This window comes from Mustela putorius, unplaced genomic scaffold (genome assembly GCF_011764305.1).
Source record: "Mustela putorius furo isolate JIRA1106 unplaced genomic scaffold, ASM1176430v1.1 tig00003962_pilon_pilon_pilon, whole genome shotgun sequence".
Classification (NCBI taxonomy): Eukaryota; Metazoa; Chordata; class Mammalia; order Carnivora; family Mustelidae; genus Mustela; species Mustela putorius.
Genome location: NW_025422106.1, coordinates 740,543 through 766,555, shown reverse-complemented (window position 1 = coordinate 766,555; position 26,013 = coordinate 740,543). Strand labels below are relative to the sequence as shown.

At 43.1% G+C, this 26,013-nt stretch overlaps 1 protein-coding gene across 1 annotated transcript; it reads right to left on the bottom strand.

Annotated features, from left to right (window-relative positions):
* Nucleotides 1-16,920: 16,920 nt before the first annotated feature.
* On the bottom strand, nt 16,921-26,006 carry GSDMB (gasdermin B). Its single transcript, XM_045070290.1, is given in 6 exon segments — nt 16,921-17,449; nt 17,451-17,540; nt 19,065-19,185; nt 19,187-19,304; nt 22,771-23,022; nt 24,585-26,006. Coding segments are annotated over 5 exon segments (648 nt in total). The 5' UTR covers nt 23,009-23,022; nt 24,585-26,006; the 3' UTR covers nt 16,921-17,368.
* Nucleotides 26,007-26,013: the final 7 nt, after the last annotated feature.

Genomic DNA, 26,013 nt, shown 5'->3' with positions numbered 1-26,013 from the left:
GAAACAGGAAGCAAAAAAGAGAAAAAGTGGTTTTAACCACCAACCACTGATTAGAAGACGTTGCATAACAACTCAGAGAGTAGGGGAAGTACACCTCAGTCCAAAGGAGCTTGAAGTCTGTGTCTTGCAGAAAGAGATCACACAGCTTTTGATTTAAAAAGCTCCTGGACCCTCCCTCATATCTGTGGAAGTTTTCTGGTATGTAGGTCACTTAGAAGAAAGTCAACCAAATTAAAATGCAGAGGATGACTAAATTGAGGGTAGAGATGTGTGCCTGCGCCTCTCTATTCTTTCCTTCTGACCAAGCTCTGTTTGAATCTACCATTCAGTGGTCCTCAAAGCATCTCCCAAGACATGTCTGTCCTGAATGATGGAAAACAAGTGAGGAAGAACCTGCAGTCTACAGTGGGAAGACCCTGGCTTTCTGATTCTAGTCCTGCCTCTCTCATTTTCTAGTAATATCTTTGACAAAGACCATTTTCTCATCTCAGCCGTGGGGAAACTAATCCCAGTTTCAACCTGTCTTAGAATGTAACTTTATGTAGTCATATAATTTATAAGAAAGAACTTTGTAAACCATAAAACATCAACAATTTCAAGGTTCTGTATTAGATTGCGGAACCTGTGATAAAGAAATGATTCTGTACAGCAAGGAATCCATGGCTTTCACCATAATGTGTATACATCGGTTAATAATCTTTCATTTACCATAACCCTCAATAGCCTGTCTCTTTCACCAGGGAGGGCACAGACTAGTGTTTGAGACAGATTACTACAGTATTGTTTGGTAAAGTGCTATTGTAACCTAGATGGTGGCTGAGAACCCTTCGTCCCTTGATTATTTCAGTGGTAGACTCTACGGAAGATTTCGGAAGGCAGATGGAGGAAGGGTTTACACTACTGCAGCACACACAAAAAGCTTCAAGTAGAATGGTAAACATCACCATTCTTCTACCACTTTTACTGTGAATTCTAATGTGCATACAGAAATATGCATTACACACAAAAGTATAGTTTAACAAATAATTATCAAATAAACATCTGAACTACCTACCACCCAAGTGAAAAAATAAATCTAGCATCCTAGAAACCCATCACCTTCCATGCACCTCTTCCTCCTCCAAAAACAATGATTCATAATAATTATTTTCTTCTTCTTAGATTTTTACCACACAAGTGTGGATTCCTAAATTATTTTCTTACCGTATATTTACCATATTATTTCAACAGTAACCCATTCCTGAGAACTGAAAATTCAGTAGCCAAGAAAGAACAAATTGTAACTGTTAGGGGGTAATATAATTTCAGACAGCTATGGCACAATAATGAATTATGCAGGCCTGAAAGCCCCTGAGGTTGCAGAAACATGACTGGTGCCAAAGTATAGTTCCAGAGTCAGCATTTTTATGAAGACTGCTAGAAATGTGAGGTGGAGTTTGGATAAACAGATACTATGCTATTGCTTTGGATCTCTCTATTTTTTAACATTATGTGGAGAGAATCAAATATATTCTTTTATGCCTTGATTCTTTCTAAAGATTAATCTCATATAGAATTAATTCATTTGTATCCATTGCTATATAGTATTCCATTATATAGACACAGTAATCCCCCCTCATCTGTGAGGGAAACATTCCAAGACCCCCAGTGGATACCTGCAATTGTAGATAGTACTGAACATATCCATTAGGATTTCTCTTTTATTTATTTATTATTTTAGGATTTTTCTCTCTCTTTTTAAAAAAATTTTATTTATCTATTTGACAGAGAGAGAGAGATCACAAGTAGGCAGAGAGGCAGGCAAGAGAGAGGGGGAAGCAGGCTCCCTGCTGAACAGAGGGCCCAATTCGGGGCTGGATCCCAGGACTCAATGATTCATAATAATTATTTTCTTCTTCTTAGACTTTTACCACCCAAGAGATTCCTAAATTATTTTCTTACCATATATTTACCATATTATTTCAACAGTAACCCATTCCTCAGAACTGACAATTCAGTAGCCAAGAAAGAACAAATTGAGATCATGACCTAGCCCGAAGGCAGAGGCTTAACCCAGTTGAGCCACCCAGGTGCCCCAGGATTTTCTCTTTTAAAAATTTCTGTAAAAGACTTTTGTCTATTTGTCTGTTGAGTCATCTTTTTAAATTGATTTTTACAATCTCCCTATACTGTATACTGGATACTATTGTTTTATGAGTTACATGTGTTTTAAATATCTTCTCCCACTCTGTGGCTTATCTTTTCACCTCTTCATGATGGCTTTTGGTGAATATGAGTTTTTAATGTTAATATAAGGGCAGTTTAACTTTCACATTTAGAGCCAAAATCCACCTGGAATTAATTTTATATATTAGGGATGTGAGGTAGGGATCAAATTTCCTTTTTTAATCCATGTGGTTACCCAATTGTCCTGGCACCATTTCTTGAAAAGTCTAGTCTTTCCCCACTAATCTTCTCTCATATATGAAATGTTCATTTATGCATGAGGATCTACGTCTGAACAGTCTCTTCTGTTTTTCTATCCCTGCTCTAATGCTAAACTAAAATTATAGCTTTTATAATCCATCTTGATATCTGGTAGAGCAAGTATTTTACCTCATTCTTCAAGAGTATCATAGCTCATTTTGTCCCTTTCCACTTCTATATTAAATTTTAGAATCAGCTTAAGTTACACACTCACACAGAACTATTGAAATTTTGGTGGGATTGCATTGTACCCATAAATTAATTTGAAAGAATTGACATTTTCACAATATCATGTCTTGTAATCCTTCAACATAGTATCTCTTATTTAAATCTTCTCAGGTCTCTCAATAAGATATTTTTTAAAGATTTTATTTATGTATTTATTTGAAATATAAAGGGAGAGAGAGAGGAAGCGAGCCCAAGCAGGAGGAGCGGCAGAGGGAGAGGGATAAGCAGGATCCTCAGTGAGCAGGGAGCCCCACCAGGGGCTCAATTCTCGGACCCTGAGAATAGGACCTGAGCAGAAGGTAGGCACTTAACCGACTGAGCTACCCAGGTGCCCTTCTCAATAAGATTATTTAATTTAATATGTTAGAACTCTTCAAGACCTTTCGTTAGATAGATTCCCAGGTATTTTGGGTGCTATTACAATGAATATTTTTCCAAATTTCATTTTTTTGTTGCTGATATATATATAAGAATATGATTTCTTTGTGTATTTTGATTTTAGCAAATTACTAAGTTATTATTCACTTTAATAATTTATCTGTAGATTCTTTTGGACTTTCTTTTTTTTTTAATAATTTTTTAATAAACATATAATGTATTATTAGCCCCAGGGGTACAAGGTCTATGAATCGCCAGGTTTACACACTTCACAGCACTCGCCATATCACATACCCTCCCCAATGTCCATAATTGGACTTTCTATATGTATATTAGATCAGCTGCAAGTAATGCTGTTTTTTTCAATCCATATATATATTTTTTTAACTTACTATATTTACCAGACCTTCTGTACAATGTCAAATAGATATACAGTGAGAGCAGGCATCCTTTTCTTGTTTCTCATCTCAGAAAGCTTATAATATTTTACCATTAAATATGTTTACTACAGATATTTTGTAACATGTTATCAGGTTAGGGAAATTCCCTTCTATTCCTAGTTTTCTAAGAATTTTCATCATGAATGGAAATTGAATTTTATCAAGTGTGTTTTCTGCATCTATTGAGATTATCATGTTATACTTCTTTCTTAAACTGTTAACGTGGTGAATTACATAAACTGATTTTTTATTTTAAACCAACCTTAAAATCCTAGAGAAATCTAACCTTGTCCTAACGTATTTTTTTTTAATTGTTTGATTTGGTTGGCTAATTTATTTTCTTATTTTTACATGTAAGTTCATGGGTAAAACTGGCCTGCATTTTAGGTTTTTTTTTTGTTTTTGTTAGCACTAGCACTATAAATAGGTTGGGAAGTGTTCCCTCTTTTTCTGTTCCTTGGAAGAGTTTGTATAGATTGTAACTATTTATTCTTGAACACTTAATTGAATTTACCGGAGAAACCATTGGGCTTAGATTTTCTTTGTGAAGGTATTTTACTATTGATATAATGTCATTTGTGTTTATAGGATTTTTCATATTTTCTGTTTTTTCTTGATTTAGTTTTGGCGAATTATAGTTTCCTAGAAGAGTGCCCATTTCATCTAAAATCTCAAATTTGTATAACGTTGTTCTTAATATTCTCTTATATTCTAATATTCTTTTAATACCTGCAGCACTTATAGGAGTGTCCACTTTACGTATGTGCTTACTTTTTCTTTTCTATCACTCTTGTCAGAGATGTGTCCATTTTATTAATCATTTCAAAGATCCAATGTCTGTCTTTATTGTATTTGTTTCCTGTTTTATAAACATGTGCTCTTATTTTCTTTCCTTCCATTTGTTTGGATTTATTTTGCCAGCTTTTTTTCTAGCTTCTTGACATACTTAACTCTTTGACGTTTTTCCCCCCCTTGGTCTTCTTTTCTAACATGAATAAATTAAGGTGACACATATTTTTACCTCTAAAAAATAGTTTTATCACACGAGTTTAATATGTATATTTTTCTTATTGTTAAATACCCCCCAAAGTCTAATTTTCATTAGGATTTCTCCCTTGACTCATGAGTTATTGATAAATGTGTGCCTAAATTTCCTAAGATACAGTGATATTTAGTAATGTTTTGTTATTGATTTCCATGTTGTTTTTATTGTGGCTAGAGGAGATACTATGTATGATTTCATTTTTTTGATGTTGAAACTTATCTTATGGCTCAACATATGGACAATGTTTTTAAATATTCTAAGCATATATTCTACAGTTGTTGTTGAGTATAGTTTTCTAAATATGTCTGCTAGGTAAAGTTTGCTAATCATGTTGTTCAAAACATCTGTATTCTTACTGATATTTTTAGCTGCTTATTCTATCATTTACTAAGGGAAGTGATTGCATATTTGACTATTTTGTCTTCTGGTCTGTCAATGTTTGCCTTGTCTATTTTAAGGCATCTTATTATGTGTATAGTAATTCAAAATTGTTATATCTTCCTGGTAAATTGAAACTTTTATCATTATGAAGTGACCTTCCTTGCCACTAATAATGTTTTATGCCTTAAATGTATTTTGTCTAATATTAATATAGACTCACCCATATCCCTTTGGCTAGTATTTACATATCCAATATATTTCTATCCTTTTATTTTTAATGTTTATATCCTTACATTTTAGATGTCTCATAAACATCAAATGGATAAAATTTATCCATTCTGACAATATTGGCATTTTTACTGGTTCATTTAGCCCAGGTATATGGAATGTAGTTTCTAATACATTGGATTTCATTCCATATTTTCTTTTGGGTTTTTTATTTGTTTCACCTGTCCTAGGTTTCTCTTTCATTCATTTCTTGTATTTTTGTTGATAGGTTTTTTTTATCATTACACCTTTTTTCCCTCCATTGGTTTTTTCTATTTTATTAATGGTTATCTTAAAATTATAGCACACATACTAAATGATCAAAGTCCAAAATTAAACAATACCTTTTCCTTTTTCCCAGATAAAATATAACATTTTAATAGAAACTTTTAATAAATTCATTATATTATTATATTATGTTACTGTTACTTAACCTCACAAGATACTATTAGTATTTTAAAATTATTTTTCTATACAATTACTGTTCATTTATTTTTAAGTAATCTCTACAGCCCACATGGGGCTTAAACTCATGACCCTAAGATCAAGAGTCCCAAGGTTCATTGACTAAGCCAGCCAGGTGTCCCACAATTACTGTTCATTTGGATTTAACCATATATTTACCAGGTTTTCTATAATTATTCTTCATTATTTCATGTACTTCTTAATTACTCCTCAGACCTTTCACCTGGGGTCTCTTTCCTTTTGCAAGAATTTATTTTAGTGAGAACCTACTGGTGGAAAATTCTTCCAATTTTTGCTTGTCTAAAAATAACTTTTTTTACCTTCATTTTTTTTTTCAAGATTCTATTTATTTATTTGACAGAGAGAGAGCACAAACAGGGGAAGCAGCAGGCTGAGGGAGAGGGAGGAGCAGGATCACTGCAGAGCAGGGAGTTCTATGTGGGCCTCAATCCCAGGACCCCAGGATCATGACCCAGGCAGAAGGCAGAAGCTTAAGTGACTGAGCCACCCAGATACCCCTATTACCTTCATTCTAAAAAGATAGCTTTGCTAGTATAAAATTTTAGGTTGACAGTTATTTCAACACATGTTAGATATAACTTCATCATCAAATGAACTCCATTAAAGTCAGTTTTAGTTAAACTATATCTCCTTTGAAGGTAAGTTATCTTTTTCTCTGGCTGTTTTTAACATTTTATCTTGGCTACTGTTCTGCAATTTTACTATGATTTGTCTAGATGTGGATTTCCTTTTATGGATCCTGCTGTCATTCACTGAGCTTGAATCTGTGGCTTGGTATCTTTGATTAGTTCTGCAAAATTCTTAATCATTAACTCTTCAAATATTGTCCTCACCTTAATCTCATTTTCCTCCTCTTTTGGAACTCTGATTAAACATATTTAATACCTATCATACTATCCTCCATGTCTCTTGAACTCACTCCATATTTTCCATCCTTTATCTCTCTATATTTGGAGTATATTTTTCTGATTTCAATTTCACTCTCTGTTCAGTTACATCCAATATATTCTTTTATCTATAATGTTTTTATTGCATGATCAAATTTCTCATTTCTAAAAGTTATATTTGGTTTTTTTACAAACATGATAGGTGACTTTTTAATGGTTTCTTCTTGCCATTGGTATTATCAAGCTCATTTTAAAATTTCTTTAAATGTAATGAGCATATATTTGTAATCTAGTCTAATAATTCCAATAATAATATCTTTATAAGCCTCCTTCTGCTGTTTGTTGTTTCTGCTTATTCTCATCATTTCCTTATATGCTTTGGTATTTTTTACTGGGAACTCCTCATTGTCCTTAAAAAATTCTTTGTGGAAATGAAGATGACTTCTTCCAGAAAAGACTTGTGTCTAATTCTGACTGACATCTAGGGACCAATGACATCTAGGGACCAATCCTGGACTCTTGAAAACTAAGTTTGCAATTTGAGATTCTCTGAAATACCTAGATGATGCAAATACAGGTTGAGTTCTCTGAAAACACAAGTCTCTGGCCATAATATTTCAGACATTTTCTTTCTTTCTTTTTCTGTCTCTCTTTTTCTCTTTCTTTCATCCTTCCTTTCTTCCTTTCAACCTCTTCTTCACTCAGTACCAAGAGTCTTCTCTTTATTCCGTGCAGGTGAAGCAAGAGTATGGGTTTCCTTACTCTGATTTACTTACCTCAATGATGTGGCCCCTTGAGATTCCAGTTTAATCTGGGGAAGATCGCCTTTAATTAGATTTTCCACCTGAGCGGGTCCCTGGCCTTGGCTTCTGGATTAATCAATCCACAAGGCTAGCCAAACTGAAGGCCCAGCTTGCCTGGATTTGCAAATCTCGGTCTCTTTCATGTGGGGCAAAATGATATTACTGTTCTAATACTTCACTTACCTCTCCGGGTCTCCTTTTTACTTACATTTTGGCTTGAGCTTCTTGTCAGCAATTAGATGCTTTTTATGGTATTAAATGATCTTATTCAGGGGCACCTGGCTGGCTCAGGCAGAAGAGCATGCAACTCTTGATCATGGGGTCATGAGTTTGAACCCCATGGTGGGTGTAAAGATTACTTAAACAAATAAAACTTTAAAAAAATGTAAATTATCCAGCATTTTAAATTGTTTTGCATGGGAGAGCTAGAGCAAATAATCTAGCTGGATTTAAACCCTGTTCTCCAGAAACAAGTTGTTTGTTTGTTTGTTTTGTTTGTTTGTTTGTTTTTAAGGGAGAGAGGAGGAAGCAGACTCCCCAAGGAGCAGAGAGCCTGATGCGGGGCTCGATCCCAGGACCCTGGGATCATGACCTGAGCCAAAGGCAGAGCCTTAACCCACTGAGCCACCCAGGCGCCCCTCCAGAAACAAGTTTGGTATCACCATTCTTTTTTTTTTTTTTTTTTTTTTTTTTTAAAGATTTTATCCATTTATTTGACAGAGAGAGATCACAAGTAGACAGAGAGGCAGGCAGAGAGAAAGGGAAGCAGGCTCCCCGCTGAGCAGAGAACCCCATGCGGGACTTGATCCCAGGACCCTGAGATCATGACCTGAGCCGAAAGCAGTGGCTTAACCCACTGAGCCACCCAGGCGCCCTGGTATCACCATTCTTGAATGTTCTTCACCTATCTCATATCTAGAAGTTTTTACTGCCTCACATAGTTGCAGCCTCTATCTTGCTTGTGCTTCTTTCCCTCCTTCTCTCTCCTTTCACTGTCCCTCATCTCCATTTTAGGAGCAAAATCAATAAATTCTTTTATTTGTCTCCTACAAAGTAGTTTTCCCCTTTATCCAAGATATCCAACTCCATAGGATAAACCAGCATAGTTAAGCTGGCTTAACTAGCATTTCTCCAAAAGTGTTTCCTTCCCAAAAGTGTAAGCACAGTGTTAGAGGTCTCTAGCTCAGCCTGGAGAGATATAGAAACTATCAGAAGTGGTATTGCTTGAGCTAAGAGTTCTGAAGAATGAGTAAGAGTTTTGGTGGAATCTCCCACATCTCTCCCAGCTCAAATAAAGACTATCCCAACTGCCCCCTACACAAAGCCATCTCTATTACAGTTTCAGCTGCTAGAACAGAAATTCCTTACAGACATAGGCAGTTAATGTATTGAATTCCTTTTTTTTTTTTTTTTTAAGATTTTATTTATTTATTTGACAGAGAGAAATCACAAGTAGATGGAGAGGCAGGCAGAGAGAGAGAGAGGGAAGCAGGCTTCCTGCTGAGCAGAGAGCCCGATGCGGGACTCGATCCCAGGACCCTGAGATCATGACCTGAGCTGAAGGCAGCGGCTTAACCCACTGAGCCACCCAGGCGCCCCACCTTTTTTTTTTTTTAAGATAAGATTTTATTTATTTATTTGACAGACAGAGATCACAAGTAGGCAGAGAGAGAGAGGAGGAAGCAGGCTCCCTGCTGAGCAGAGATCCCGATGTGGGGCTTGATCCCAGGACCCTGAGATTATGACCTGAGCCGAAGGCAGAGGCTTTAACCCACTGAGCCACCCAGGCACCCCGCCCCTAATGTATTGAATTTCATACTGGAATCAGGAATGTGGGTTAAGGGAAATCAGCAGATTAAATATGAACCTCAAGTTTCTGGGTCAGTTTAATCTCCCTTAGACAAGCAGTCCCTTGCTGAGACTCTGAGAGGACAGAATAAAAATTTTTAGTGGCAACTGGTGGTTCTGAGGTTGAGCCAGCCTCATGAAATTCTGGATATGTCTCCCAAACTTTCCCCAACTCAAGGGTACTTCTGAAGAAAATTGTTTACAGAACCCTAGCAAAGAAAAGTTAGATTTAAACCCTGTTCTCCAGAAACGTTCACATTAGTGAAACAGACATATGTACTAATAATTTCAGTCCATTAATGATGAATGCCGTAGTAGAGATGTATTCAACGTGATGGGCCATACACTTCTTTCAGTAACCCACTTCTTTCAGTAACGGGGTGACTACTGAAAAAGAGATATTTGAACTGTAGCTTAAAGGATGGGTAAGGTGGGGAAATGTGAGGATACCTGGCTGGCTATCAGAAGAGCATGAAACTCTTGATCTTGGGGTCATGGCTTTCAGCCCCACATTGGGCATAGAGAGTACTTAAATAAATAACTTACAATTTTTTTCCAAAAAAATAAATGAATAAATAAATAAACAAGCAAATATGTCATTGTACAAGTAGATGTTCAAATAGAAGGCCAACAGTTTGGTGTAGCTGGAATCAGAATTTAAGGAAGCAGGAAGGGGACAATTGTCAGAGTTAAGTTGGGATCATCCTATTGTCTTTCAGTAAACACTTCCATTAGTACCCTGCATTTTTAAAATAACATTCTTCCTATTTTGTACTTCTTGTTCAATGTCTGTTCTTCCCAATATTCTTCTTCAATAAATACTATCTAAAATTAATAACTCAAGGAAACAGTTAACAAAACCAAAAGACAACTGACAGAATGGGAGAAGATATTTGCAAACGACATATCAGATAAAGGGATAGTATCCAAAATCTATAAAGAGCTTAGCAAACTCAACACCCAAAGAACAAATAATCCAATCAAGAAATGGGCAGAGGACATGAACAGACATTTCTGCAAACAAGACATCCAGATGGCTAACAGACACATGAAAAAGTGCTCCACATCACTCAGCATCAGGGAAATACAAATCAAAACCACAATGAGATACCACTTCACACCAGTCAGAATGGCTAAAATTAACAAGTCAGGAAATGACAGATGCTGGCGAGGATGTGAAGAAAGGGGAACCCTCCTACACTGTTGATGGGAATGCAAGCTGGTGCAACCATTCTGGAAAACAGCATGGAGTTTCCTCAAAAAGTTGAAAATAGAGCTACCCTGTGACCCAGCAATTGCACTACTGGGTATTTACCCTAAAGATACAAACATAGTGATCCAAAGGGGCACGTGCACCGGAATGTTTATAGCAGCAATGTCCACAATAGCCAAACTATGGAAAGAACCTAGAAGTCCATCAACAGATGAATGGATAAAGAAGATATGGCATATATATACAATGGAATACTATGCAGCCATCAAAAGAAATGAAATCTTGCCATTTGCGACAACGTGGATGGAACTAGAGGGTATTATGCTTAGCGAAATAAGTCAATCGGAGAAAGACAACTATCATATGATCTCCCTGATATGAGGAAGTGGAGATGCATCGTGGGGACTTGGGGGGGTAGGAAAAGAATAAATGAAACAAGATGGGATCAGGAGGAAGACAAACCATAAGACACTCTTAATCTCACAAAACAAACTGAGGGTTGCCGGCAAGGGGGTGGGGGTGTGAAGGGAGAGGGTGGTGGAGTTATAGACATTAGGTAGGGTATGTGTTACGGTGAGTGCTGTGAAGTCTATAAACCTGGCGATTCACAGACCTGTACCCCTGGGGCTAATATTATATGTTTATTTAAAAATTTAAAAATTATAAATAAAGAAATTAATAACTCAAGAACAAATATAAGAATATCATTTTTAGTTGTAATAACAAAAACAAAAACTAAAACTAAATAATAACAAAAACTAATGTTTAGTGACTAAAGAAAGTGGGACTATGTCAAAGGGTAAAGGGATTTGATAGGAAATTTTAAATCTTTTATATTATTTTTTGTTCAGGTATGTTTTCATGTGTAATTAATGTTTTTAAATTAAATTTTTCATTGAGGTTAAAAAAAAGCTTGGGGCGGCTGGGTGGCTCAGTGTGTTAAGCCTCTGCCTTCGGCTCAGGTCATGGTCTCAGGGTCCTGGGATCAAGCCCGCATCAGGCTCTCTGCTCTGCAGAGAGCCTGCTTCCCCCTCCCCCTCCCTCTCTGCCTACTTGTGATCTCTGTCAAATAAATAAATAAAATCTTTAAAAAAAAAAAAACTTGCAGTAAGATGAAGTTAAAAACAAAGTGCCCAGATCTTAAGTGTATGTTTTATTAGATTTATATACATGTAAACATCCACATAACCACTATCCTGATCAAGTCATAAAATATTTCCAATGCCCCAGAAGATTTCCTCATGCCCCTTCTAAGCCAGTACTGCCCTCACTATTCTGACTTCTACCACTATCATTTCGTTTTGCTCGGTTTTCACTTAATTTACATGGAATTATATACGATGTACTTTTTTTTATTGATGTAAAATATAGTGAACTATATTGATCAAAAATGTTAGCACAACGAATCTTTATATATTTCCAGCACCCTAGAAGATTCCCTCATGCCTCTTCTCAGTTAAGACTATTCCACTAAGATAACCAATATTTTGAGTTTTACCACCATTGCTTAGTTTTAAACCCTGCTCTTGAGCCTCATATAATGGGATCATACAGTATTATGGTGGCCAGGGAGGATTTTCTTTAGGAGAACCTGCTGCAGGAAGCATAGCTGACTAAGAAGCTCTGTCTGCTCCCTTGTACATCTCCCTCCGGAGACCAGGCTTCCCCGGGCTGCTTCCAGCCAAAGGCTGAGCTTGGGGTGGACATTAGAGCCTGGCCAGTCCTGCCTGATGGGGACTTAGGGCTGAGGAAAGAGGCTCTCGGAACTGCCAGCAGTCTGAGACTCTTCTTACTCAATCCTTCCCTCCTTCTCTCCTTTCTTAGGTTTTAGACCCTCGTGGAAGTCTTGCCATTCCCCCTTCTTCTCCCTTTACTCTTTAGAGTCGCTTCCATTACCATGTCGTTTGCTCATCCAATTCTGTTTTGTCATCTGCTCCTCAGAGAACTCAAATATGTTCTTTTGTGTCTAGAGTGATTTGCTCAGCACTGTGTCTGTGAAGGTCATCTATATTGTTATGTGTAGCAGTAACTTGCTCTCTCTTCTTGCATAAATATGCCACAATATATGTATCCATCCTAAAGTCACCGGACATCTGAGTAGTGTTCAGCTTGGGGGTCTTAACGCTCATGTTTTTGTAATGCGTGTCTTTAGGCGGAGACGCACACTCCTTCCTCTTTGGTATGTGCCTAGGAAGTGGAGGGGCTGGCTCGCAGGCATGTGGGGGGCCGGCTCGCAGGCACCTGTTTAGCTTTCTATTAGACACCATCAAACAATTCACTAAAGCAGTTCCCCCCCAACAGCATTTATGAGAATTCCTGTTGCATTTAATATTTTTACCAATCTAAAAGAAAAAACAACTCAAGTACCAAAGATAGAAATCAAATTTGTTATATCATCCTAGCTTCGTGTTTAAATTACCATTGTAGACACTGCTTCACAGGAAGACTGTTAAAGTAACCCAAAAATGTCAGCCGTGATTATATCAGAAGAAGAAGGGGAGATCACCTTTGACCGTGAGCAGTATGTGAAATACTTTACAACAAGCATATATTTTACTTTTAATTGCCTCGTCTTAAAAAATATTAAAGATAAAAGGTTCATGATGAGGGAACAGCAGTCTCCTCCCACACTCCTGCTCCTCTCAGGCCCACACCTCCCGGCTTGAATGCCTTTAATTGCCTTCTAGTTTCCAAAAACGTGTCAGAATCTCTTATCTGCTGCCTCATTCTCTTTATCCTTGTGGGTTTACATCTTTTCTATTGCTTTACTTTATTTAGTGAGGTTTCAAGAGGGAGAGAAAATTAATATGACCAATCTGCCAGTTTTAGTCAGAAGCTCATGCCTACAGTCCGGGTTGATTTTTGGACATTCTCATGTAGGGAACGTGATGTATTGAAGAAAAGTCGGCTGTTTGTTATAAAGACAGCATTCCGGTGACCGGAGATGGGGGACAGGGATGGCCTGGGAGGGGAGCCCCCAGAGGCTTGTGAGGAGAATGGTTTAAGGGCTGACATACAGTTAGGAAGGCACGGAGTCGGCTTCTCACCCAGCTGCAGCAGGAGGGAAAGAGCAACACCAGAGAGCACAGAGAAGTCATGTGTCACGGTCTCAGCCCACATCACAGGGCTGCTCATTTCAGTTCTGCTTCAGGACAGATTCTACCTGGAAAGAAACACACCAGACTGCAAAGCTAGGTACAAGGAATCATACTAGAAATGGCAAATACTTGGCCACACTTCTTAATCCTGGGCCCTGGCAGATGTAGTAAATTATCATGCCACTTTTTCCTACAGATCCTGGAGAGTCTCATATTCTCTCAACATAGTGACAGGCACTGCTAATCAGTGTTGGCACTGCCATCCTGGGACAGTAGTTTCCTGCGCGCCCCCTCGCCCCGCCCCCTGCCCATAGGTTAGCAACAGAGTGTAAAAAGCCCATCCAAGTTGTCTTGGAAACCAAGTGTTGCAGGAAATTGCCACAGACCAGCTGAATAGATGCAAATTAACTATGAACTATGAAGTAGGAAAGACTGTCCTTGGGTCTTCTGAGTCCCTTGAGAGCACAGGTATTCACTTCTATTGGCCCTGGTCCTCAGCCCAGGCTGTCTTCCCTGGTCCTTCAGCAGGGGCAGGGTCCCCCTCTCTAGGGCCTCAGCCACACGATGCTGCTCCTCAGACAGCTCTGGAGGCAAAAAAGAAGGTGAAGAGGGTGGCTGGCAGAGGACAAGCACGCAGTGGGACAGGGCTTCAGTGTCTCATCAGCCCCGGGACAAGCATCAGAAGGAGGTTCCAGAGGGCCCCTGGCAGTGACAGATGAGCGCTATTCCAAATGGGCTCTTGCTGTGCCTCCTGCTCCCCTCTTAGCCTTAGTCAGACTGGGCCAGCAGGTAGAGTAGGTACCCCCTAATCCCTGGCCTGGGGAAAATGGCAAGGTTCTAAAATGTGAGGGTCTATCCTGCACAAAATGTAAAAGGCAATGTATGCCCCCTTCCTCCTAGGATTTGAATCCCCACAGACCCCTCTGCTCGGCAATTCCTCCATCAGCATACAACCACATCCCTCCTCACTAATCAAAGCATCCAAGATATTCAGAATGGATCCTGTATGTTGTGCCTTTACCAAGAACCCAGCAGTATTAAAAAAGCTACTCATGAGAAGACCTGCTAGACCCTCCATCTGTAGGTCACCAGGGATCAGGACCTCCAACGCCTAGGGGCAGGAAATGGGGGAGATGACACCAGTCCCACTCTAGTAGAGTGGCAACTGCCCTCTGAGGCAGCTTAGCACATCTTTTTGTTCCTTCTCAGTCAGCTCCTAGAGGCCCCTCACCATGTCCTTCTCCTTCACGTTTCTGAAATCCTCTAAACTCAAGGACTTCCCTGTAGAGACAGCAATTAAGAGCTCTACTTACTCCTGGGGTGCCCGGGTGGCTCAGGCGGTTAAGCAGCTGCCTTTGGCTCAGGTTATGATCTCCAGCCCTGCATCAGGCTCCCTGCTGGGTACAGAGTCTGCTTCTCCCTCTGCCTCTGCTCCCCCTGTTTGTGTTCTGTCTCCCTCTCTCTCAAATAAATAAAAAAAAATCTTTAAAAGAAAAAACAAAAAACTCGACCTACCCAGCCAACAAGTTCCGTTATCACCAAGGCCCCATTCTTCATGAGACCACTTTTCTGTCTCTTTCCTTCTTCTAATATTTTCCTGTTAAAATAAAAGCATCCTTCTTCCTAGACACCCACCATCACTGCCTCCTGCTAACCCCATCTCCATCTTCCCAGCTCACCCCCAGTCTAGTGCCAACCCCAAATTCTTCTCCATCTCCAGGAAATCAAAACTTATTTAGTCCTTGCCATTCAAAGTGCATGTTCCAGCTTCTGGAAGTTTCTTGAATTTTCTACCTTATCTAGACCTCCCTCAACCCCTACTGAGGGCCTCTTAGGCAGTACAGCTCTTTTGGGATCCAGGCGAAGACTTTGAAATTCCGGGGAAGCCACATTCAGAATCACAGGAATCATCTAGTCTAACCCACTTGTGTGAAAGTCAGGATAACCAAAGCTTAGGAGGTTACAGAGTGTGAGTGGCAAAGCCACAACAAGACCCTGAATCTCTCTGACTCCCAGTTCCAATGGTCTCTTCACGGCCAGTGCTATGTGAGAACTGGACTTTAATTGTGCTTCCCAGGCCTCTCAGCCTTCAGTAAGGGCTGGGACCCCAGGACCCAGCATACTGACCTACACAAAGCAAGTCAAGGTTGTCAGAGCCTGGAAACCCCAGGCCAACATGCAATCCAACCTGCTTCTCCAACACGCAGGGGTTTTTTCCTGCCCATACTATGGTTCCCACCCCTGGGTGCACCCTATTCCATACTCAACCCTAAGAACTGTATAATTCCGGGCCATTTGTTATCCTCTTTTTTAAAACAGTATGCTTGCCCATTCTGGAATGATGAACAGAAGGCCTAGAAGCCACTCACCTTCTGGAAAGGATTTTGTGTTGCCCAAGAAACAAATATCTAAACTAGTGCCAGAAAGAAAGAGAGAACCAGTTCTCAGAAAGACAAGTTCTTTCTCTGTAAGTTCCTCTTTCACGTCTCTCCCCAGTCTTCACACTCTGCCCCTCACCAAAACAAAAAATGAAAACAAACTGAGAAAGAGACAGGTGTTAACACCTCTAGCTAGGGAAGGATTAGGGTTATAGTGGGGCAAATCCTGGGTATCTGAGCAAGAAGCCTCAGACTTCCTACCCAGCCCTGAACCCTCCCCCTTCCCTGGAACTTCCCCCCCACCTTCAAGCTCACCAGGGCCCCTCCAGACTGAGGCAGAGCCTAGCTGAACCTATCCTCACCTACCCTGCCCCCACCACGTCTTGCTTATTCATTCTCCCCATGTTGAGGAGGACTGACAGCCCAGGACCCCCTTTAGGGAGTTGGTCACTGACCTTTGGTGTTAGAAAAAAAAGCTCATACTGATTAATCCTTGGGTGCTTTGCAGGTTATCTTGCTAGATCTCCCAAACAATTCCACTTTTACAGATGAGAAAACTGAAAATCAAAACAGATCAGTGGGGGCGCCTGGGTGGCTCAGTGGGATGAGATCTGACTTGGGCTCAGGTCATGATCCCAGAGTCTTGGGATCACCCACAGTTGGGCCCCCTGCTCAGCTGGGAGTCTGCTCCTCCCTTTCCCTCTGTCCCTTGCCCCGTTCAAGTGCACAGGGCAGGCACTCGCACTCTCTGTCAAATAAATAAAATCTTTAAAAAAAAAAAGGGGGGGGGGGACCTGGGTGGCTCAGGGGGTTAAGTCTCTGCCTTCGGCTCAGGTCATGATCTCAGGGTCCTGGGATCGAGCCCCACATCGGGCTCTCTGTTCAGCCAGGGAGCCTGCTTCCTCCAGAGTCTCTCTCTCTCTACCTGCCTCTCTGCCTACTTGTGATCTCTATCTGTTAAATAAATAAATAAAATCTTAAAAAAAAAAAAAAAGGACCAGTAGGTAAGCCAGTTTCACAGCTAAAACAGGAGCAGAGCTGAAATATGTACCCGCACCTGACCCCAAAACTCATGTTGTTTCCACTGTTGATTCAATAAATGGTTATTAAGGACCTTTTTATTCCAGGCGCTGTGGCTCCTGCCTTCCTGTCTCTCAGAAAGGGAGGCAGACAATAAGCAAAAATCCCCATGTAATTATGAACCGTGAGAAACTCTGAGAAGCAAATGAAAACAGGGCATCACAGGAGAATAACAGTGGAGGGACTTAGCAATGCCACACACGCTCTCTTGGGGCACGAAGAGAAAGCCTAAGGCGGCCAAGGAGCAGTTGAGATTGCTCAGGGAAGTCTGGAAGAAGATCTGAAGAGCCGGGGGCCTGGGCTGGCACCCCCGGCCTACTGCAGGTGGGCCAAGGCTTGGTTCTCTCATAGGCCCTGCCTCCCAGGATCCTCACCTTGTGTTCCTCCAGCTCTGCTGTGTACACTGCCGTTCCCTTTTCAGGGTTTCCTTCCTTGCCATCTCCAGAGTCTCCTGTCACCAGATACAGGTCTGCTCTCCTTTTCAGGACTGATTGCAACAAAGTAGGTAGTCTTCTGCTTCCTGGAGGGAGAGGAGGCGGGGGTTAGAGCTCAGGATCCCAGAAGCCCCACCTGCCAGTGCCATTGCTCTTTCTCCATCAGCTAGTTCCTATTTGAGACTGAGGGCCTCTGAAGCTGGAAAACCAAGCCACATGGCACCCCATCATAGTTCACTCTCCCCACGGTGGGGGCAAGGAGGTGGGAAGTGGGAAGGGAACTCACAAGCATCTCTGGAAGTTACGGAGTGCCAGCACCAGGACAGACTTCCCACGTCATTTCATTGCCCCCTCACCGCAGCCCTATGATGCAGGCAGAACTGCACCCATTTCTCATAAGGAAATTGAGACAGGTCTAGAGACAGGTTGTGAACAGCCCAGGGCCACACAGCTAATAAGTGCGAAGTCTATATGAGTCTGTATGAGTCCAAAGCATGGCCCTTCCCATGGCTCTGAGACAGGCATTTTCCCAGGCCATAACACCCACCTCTCTGAGATGGGGCTCCAATTCCTCACATTGGTCCCTGGACCTGGCCACATTGTCCACAGCCTTGGGCTCCAGAAGCCTGTAAAAATAGCTTGATGGAACTTCATCCAAATTTGCAACCAAAAGACCCTCCAGGAAGAGCTACATCCTTGCCTCTGCTAAACACCCTCTACCTAATAGCCTCCCCCAATTCTATATACACACCCCACAGAGCCTCATTCTAGAAACAATAAGCACTCTAGAAAGAAACTGAGCTCCCTTAGAAAAACTCCAAATGCTGCTCCCCAGCAACACTTTGATAGCAGGGGGTAGTTCAAAGGACCAGTGAAATTTCAGTGTAAGCTTTTCACTTCTGAACTAAAAAGGGAAAACCAAAGGCCTCACCATACTGGGGAGGGCTAGCCCTGGAGAAGGTTGAGTCTCCTCCACTGAGCTGCTCCACACTTTCCAACATCTTCAGCTAGGAAAGAAAACACCCACACCAACAAAATCGCTGCTGCAGGGGAAGGCTGGCCATGTCCCTATAAGTCCCTCAGAAGCACTGTGTCCTCAGCCATCAGAACCTCTGTGGCACTTGGTCAGCGCCTGGGGTGGGGTGCTGGCACTTTCTGTGCAGGAAACGTTCTGCACAGGGGGCTTTAATTTCACTGTACTTCACTTCTGCTGTCTTACTGAGCACCTACTGTGTGCTGGGGATAAACACAGGGAGGTTGATAAAGCCAGTCCCAGCTGGTCAAGGTCACGAGCTATTCCTATGCCACTGAGGGAGGGGGCTTGGCGGGCCACAAGGCAGAGTGAAGCTGTACAAAACATGGATCTGGACAACTCAGTAGGAGAACAAAGGAGAGTGGCCTCATGAAACCAGCAGGTTTTGGTCCAACTCCGAGGCATCAGTTACCCTGGAGGGTAGCAGGATGTGAGTGAGTTGGAGGTGTCAGAAGTTTTCCTGGAGGCTGATCCAGATAGAATGAGGAGGTTTTCTGAAGGGGGAAGAAGAGGGCAGGCTTGAGTGAGGAGGGGGCTCTGGGAGGTGTTGGGGGTATGGCGTAAGGGGCTGTACCAGCCAGGACACCTCTACCTCAAACACTCCTGGTGCCCAGAAACAGGAATTCCCCCTCTCCCTCCCCATGCTGCCCAACTCCAGCCTTCCTGTGCTCAAGGGAATCCAGATATTGTTGGGGTATCTGGATCTCCAGTATCTTGACTCAGGAAGACCCCTACAATTGTTATTTCTTTGGGTAATTTCACTGTCAACATTCCCTTTGAGTCTACCATGTCCAGAACTTGGAACTCAGCCTTTGGAGTTCTCTGGAAAGAGAAGGGTAAAGGTCATGCTGAGGCTGACACAAAAGATCTCTCCAGAAAAGCCTCCCTAGAGCAGCCCCACTCTGGGCTCCCCTCCACAATCCCCTTCCCTTCTGAGGAGGCCCTCCAGTTGAGGCTCCCAGGAAACACTGAGGTCACCAGGAGTCATCAAGGGGTTACACAATCCCGGGTTTGAACCCATTCTGCTACCTTCTTACCAAATGACCTCAGATAAGTCACTCTCACTCTTTGAATCTGTTTCTTCATCCATAGAAGGAGAATGCTAATAGTATCTACTTCCTGAACTTGAGAAAACTATTTTTTTTAAAGATTTTATTTATTTATTTATTTGATAGACAGAGATCACAAGTAGGCGGAAAGGCAGGCAGAGAGAGAGAGGGAAGCAGGCTCCCTGCTGAGCAGAGAGCCTGATGCAGGGTTCCATCCCATGACCCTGAGATCACAACCTGAGTCAAAGGCAGAGGCTTAACCCACTGAGCCACCCAGGGGGCTCAGTTTCCCCCATGAACTTGAGGAAATTAAATAAAACAACAAGGGAAATTAAATAAAAAATAAAACACAAAACACAAGTTCATTCCCCATGAACTTGAGGAAATTAAAACAAAGCAATCAAGTGCTTATTAGCGAAATGCCTTGCACACGTACTAAAAGCTCAGTAAGTGTGAGCTAGTCCTATTTCACTATTTATGAGGCTGAGATGAGACAAGGGAAACTAAAGCTAAAGAATTAGGAGTTGGGAAATAAGAACTAAGCAGAGTCTAGTCTCTGACATTTGTGCGAACTCGTGTAGGTATAAAGTCAAGCAATTCTGGAAAGTCGCCCATCTGTGTGGACTCTGCCCAGACTGACAAGGCGCCTCCATAAGGGCCTGGCTACCAGGTCAGCTGTTGCACTGGGGTTAGGGGAGCCTGTGTGGAGGTCCTGCCAGGCCAAGTGCCTTTCTCTCAGAACTTCTAGATGTGAAACTACAGAGGAGAAAGACCTTCCACTGCTAGGTTGGGGGGATGAGGGTGGGCAGGTCTGAATCTCCAAAGAAAAATGCATTTTGGAACTAGTGGAAACGTGACAGAACTGGAAATAGTGCCTCAAATCCATCCTTTATGTGTGACATTAACGTCTGGGGCCCATTTGTTTATTGAGCAATGTACAAGACTGCACGTACTTTGTCCAAGAGGAAAGAAAAATGAAACCTTGTGCACAAAAACAGTATAGTATGGGGAAGGGGGAAAAAGGCTAACTTTACAGAAGAGAAACGTGATAAACACCCCATCAGCCAGGTGACCAAGGTCAACACCAACAGCAATAAGTCATGTGGATGGCACATCCCCTTGCTATGACGCAGTGAGAATGGCGCTTTACCTCTACGGTCTCCCTCTCCAAAACCCATTGACTCAGTCTAGCCATGAGAAAGAAACATCAAGCAAATTCAGGTAGACACGCATCCTACAATATGCCTGACCAGTGCTCCTCAAAACTGTCAAGGTCATCAAAAAGAAGGAAAGCCTGAGAAGTTGTCAGAGCCAACAGAAGTCTCAGGAGATAAGATAACTAAAGGTAATGTGGATGAGATCTTGGAACAGAAAAGGGATCTTAGGTAAGCACAAAGATAATCAGAGTAAAGTATGTGTAGTTAACAGGAAAGCAAAACAAACCAAAAACCTATGCACACTTTAACCATACATCAGCACCATGTAGTTAAAAAATAAATAATCTTTCATTTGTAAGGACTTTTTTTTAAAGTTTGGTTTCACCTCTGCCTCTGAATTTTCTTTTTCTGAATTTTTTTTTTAAGAAATCTTTATTTCATGGTTTTGTGGGGGTTTTTTGAAAAAAAAAGAAAAAAAGAAAAAAAAGAAACCTTGCCTCTGAATTTTTTATGCAAACAGACAGCATTTCCCTTATAGGAAGTTAACTGACTTAGTCGGATTTTTTTTTTGTACTAAACACTTTCCCTGTCCCTGGAGAATAACTCGATCATGGCAAAACATATGAATCCTAGTTTAAAGGTTTTTTGTTTGTTTGTTTTCTGTTTTCCTTAAACTGGTCATTTAGCAAACTGTTTTGGGTTTTTTTGTTTTGTTTTGTTCTGTTTTGTTTTGTTGAGAACCAGCTTTTAGAAAATTGCCTCTTGGCAATTTGCTTCTCAGAGAATTAACTCAAGTCTTTGAACTTGGATACCCGATAACCATAACTGTGAAATTTGCCTGAAGCCCCTCACTTGCTTAACAAAACTCCCCCTGTGGAAAGGCCCACCACCTCCCAAGTAATCTGGGCCCTGTTCTTGGTCACATAGCGGCACGGGACACCGGCTCTCAAAGGTACAGTGGAATCCTTAGGTTCTTTTCCATCTCTTGGTGAGATCTAAAAGGGCTGCCGCAGAGATGTCTGAGCCGGGAAAGTCCTCACCCTCGGGTGTGAGACACTGAAGTCTCCCAGTGAGGGTTCAACAGCACTTACCCTGGGGTTTCCGAAATCCAAAAAAACTGAGTTTTGAGGCAAGGGAATGGAACAGACTCCTCTATAAATCCTGCAAGCCCTTAGGGACTTCTGGTCACCCACTCAGTCATGAACTCCAGGGAACAGGAAGGGTAACAGCCCACAGCGGAAGGATGGGGCTGAACTTTGACTGAACGCTCCTTCTGCGTGGCCACTGTGACAAATGATTCTCCTAATCTACCTCATTGGATTTTTGCAACAGTCTTATCAAGTTGACACAGGAGGAAACAGACCTGGAGGGAGAAAGCAAGTTGTCCTGGGGTCACCCAGCCGGCAGGAGGCAGAGCCAGGCTTAGAAACCAGGTGCCCTCGGCTCTAAGGCCTGTGTCCTTCCTTAACCACTAAGCAAACTGCCTCCTTTTATTTATCCATTGAAATGAGAAACATATAAACACACCAGAAGACCTCAGCTAATTTAAGAGTGAATTATTTACAAAGCAGAAACGTGGGAAAGGAAGACGTTAGGAATAATTTCCAATAAAAATAAATTTCCACTCCTCCCCACCATTCCTTTCTCCCCATGCATTTCTTTTTTGCATTTTTTCCAGTTAATTTAAATTCCAGTTAGTTAACATCTTTTGTGCATTTCTTAAACTGAGGGGTATGGACACATGCAGAGAGGTTCTAGTACATGCAAGTTCTCTGTTGACTGGCTGCCATGCTGGCTGGCAATGGAGCGGTGACAGCATGGCAGAGCAGGAGTGGGCAAAGTCTCCTGGCTGGCCATTTCTTTTTTTTTTTAAAGATTTATTTATTTATTTATTTGACAGAGAGAGAGAGATCACAAGTAGGCAGAGAGGCAGGCAGAGAGAGAGAGAGGAGGAAGCAGGCTCCCTGCTGAGCAGAGAGCCCGATGCGGGACTCGATCCCAGGACCCTGAGATCATGACCTGAGCCAAAGGCAGCGGCTTAACCCACTGAGCCACCCAGGCGCCCCATGGCTGGCCATTTCTTACCCCCTCATGCTAACCTTGGGGCCCAGAACCCAGTTTATCAAACAGTCCTTTACCCTCCCGTCTCTCCAGTATGTCCTCTTGGGTGAGGTCTATCCTGTGGTACTGGTGTCCCCAGAAATTTCTCCTCCCTCTCACCAGAGAATAGCAGTGAAATCTGTCAGCGTCAAGGATGCTTCCGACAGCAATCACATTCCCTCCAGGATCCACCTCTTGGACCCCAACTCTTGTGACTTCCTCAAATCTGCTGGACATTGTGCCTGGACCAACTGGAGAAAAAGAAGCTAATATCAGTTTGCGAGAGGGGTATATTGGTTCAGATTTTTAAATCTACCTTTGGCATCCTAGGGTCCGAAAGTTCTAGAATGATCAGGACTTGAATTATTTAACTTCCCTGTTCCTAGAAGGCGAGGTGGTCACTACACACTAAGGAGGGTGACCATCACAAATGCCAGATTCTCCTCTGTCCTTTATAGAACGCTTCTGGAGGAAAGATGGAGCACTGATTACCCCTAATGGACAGGAGAGCGAGACCTATTTTCTGCATTTCCCACAGCCGAGTTGCTCCTTTGCTCAGAGAGGCCTGAGGGGTAGGAAGGCAGGCCCACCATCTTCCAGCCAGAGCCTCACCAGTGTTGATGAACAGAGGACCCAGGAAGGGATAAGGGGCATGGCTGCCAGACCTCACCCTGCCAACCCCAATGATTACTTCTTCCCTTGGCTCTCCCTTCTGGGCCTCCATATTCTGGAAGGCAGAGGGATGGGTGCTCCTACCAACCATTTCCCAATGAGACAGTGGTAAGTCAGCCTCAGAAAGAAATAAGAGAGAAAAGATGGAGTGTAAGAGTGGCATGGGGGTGGGTGCCCTGGAGAGCCCCCCATCCTTAGGCCCGATCTCCTCAGTTAACGGTCGGCCTCTGAAGGGTCCCCTTACTCTGGGTAAAATAAAATGAATCCCAAAACCGCATCTGGGGGATCTCCCCCACCCACTCTCCCCTTCACCCACTCCTGGTCTACAATTGGCCCCTGTTCCTCTCTAGCTCCCCTGCGGGACCCTCCATAGGCCCATTACCAGTGCAACCTGATACGTACGGCTGGTCCTTCCCTGTTTCTACTCAGTGGTGGCTCTTTGTCCCCAGCACACTGGACCCTTCAGGTGCTCTTACCTCCAAATCCTCTTTTTTTTTTTTTCATGTATAAACAGGTTTTATTCCCATCGCTATATGCACCCCTCAGAAAAATTACTAGAGACATCTGAACTGTAAGAAAGGATACTGTCAGATTACCACTGCTTGTCCTCACTCATCTGAAGATGTTTTCACCATGATATCTAGAAATCCTTTTTTTAAGATGTACTTATTTATTTGAGAGAGAGACAGAGGGAGAGCGGGAGAGAGAATCTCAAGCAGACTCCCTGCTGAGTGCAGAGCCCAACGCAAGGAACAATCTCCCAACCCTGAGATCATGACCTGAGCCAAAATCAAGAGTCAGATGCTTAATCAACTGAGCCACCCAGGGACCCCTGCCAAATCCTTCTCTTTCTCTCCCCTTCTGCCCCTCTGCCGCCTCTTCCCCTTGAGATCTATTTCCCTTTCTTCAGACTCTGCCTTCCTCCTGGGGCCAGGACTCACCTCCCAAGCTTTCTGGGCTTCACCTCCCCATCCTCCCTCTAAGTCCCTTTCCTCTGGCCACTTTCCTCTAAGTCCCTTCTGGCTCGCCCAGGCACCTACTCACCCATCATGGTGGCCAGCTCTCAGCTCACTCCCAGCCTGGGAGTTCTTCTGGGGGCCCAGAAAGGCAGTGTCCGGGACCCACAGGCCCATCCACTCACCTCAGCTGCTCACCAGGAATGACGACTGTGGAAATCCCCTGTAAGGTCTCTGCACAGGGGCTGGCAGGTGTGTCTCAGGAACCCCTAGGAAGGGAACAGAAAGAACTGGAAAGCTGGGGGGTAGGGCTGGGTGCCCCACCTCTCAGGCCTTCAGATAAGCCATGATCTGGCCAGAGGCAGGTCAAGCCAGAGGGAAGAAAGTCTTTCCCCCTCTTGGACTCAGGGAGCCGGAGGGAGAGATATCTATATATTCACCTGGTACGTACTCGAGGTGCATTTGGGCCAGAGGATGGTGCACGGGAGATGCCGCTGCCTGTCCTCTCGCCTACCTTCTTCTCCAGGAAGAAGCCTTCGGCCCCCACCCCTCAGTCCTCAGAGATAACCACCTGAGTGAGGCTGCCTGTCTTCTGGGCCCCCTCAAAGCAACACCTAAGGAGAGGATCATGGCAGTGACAACAGGAACAGTACTAATGTAACCGCCCTGTACTAAGTACTTACACAGTGCCAGGTATTGTGCTAATCCTCACAACAGCCCTGACCAGGATTATCCTCCCACCACAGAGGAAGAAACTAAAGCTCAGAGAAGCAGGGCCTTGAGGCTGGGAAGGATTTGAGCACCAGCCCCTCACCCTGACTGCGCTCCTGCGAGTGCACGGAAGCTCTCAGGGCTCCGCCACCCTCACGAATGGGCCCAGGTGGCCGACTGGCTACCCCCAGCACTGTGTAGGCCTCACTCGGTGGACTTGGGCAAAAACACTGCACTCTTCCCAACACCCACTCCAAGCACGCTGCCGCTGGCAGTGCCAGGCAGCAGCCCCAACCGCACGGGGCGGCTCTTCCCTTCTACCTGGGCCTTCACACCTGTCTCAGGACTAGCACAGGTCACTGCAGAGCATACAATGAAAGGTCCAGAACCTCAAAGACCAGAACTCCTTCACTAAAGGACTCCCTCCTTTCCTGGACCAGTGAGCCTTAACAAGACCTGGAAGCTTACATCTTCCCTACCCCAAGGATGCTTCCAGAAGAGGAAAGGAAGCACTGATTCCCCTGAAGACGGAAAGGCCAGGAGGAAATGCAGACCTCCCAGGGAAGAGAAGTGAGAACAGGGGAGGGCATCCTGAAAAAAGGACTGGGCACCCCTTGGGACTCCATCTTCGTTCACGAATCACTGACCCCCTTCTTGGCCAAGCACAAGCCATCCCTCTGCCGGCACGGCCCATCTCAGCCAGCCCCCGTAGACTAGAGGTGTAAGTTCAGACAGAGGAACGGCCAGGCCAGGTCACAGAGAACTCTGCCCTCTGGCCTGCTGTTCCCTCTGCCAGTTCCCTCCCAGCCCCTCAGGCTGGTGCTGTCAGGGGAGGGCACCAGGAAGAGGGGCAGCCCCAGAGCCTCGGCAGAGGGTCCCCTTCACTCCCACACTGCCCTCAGT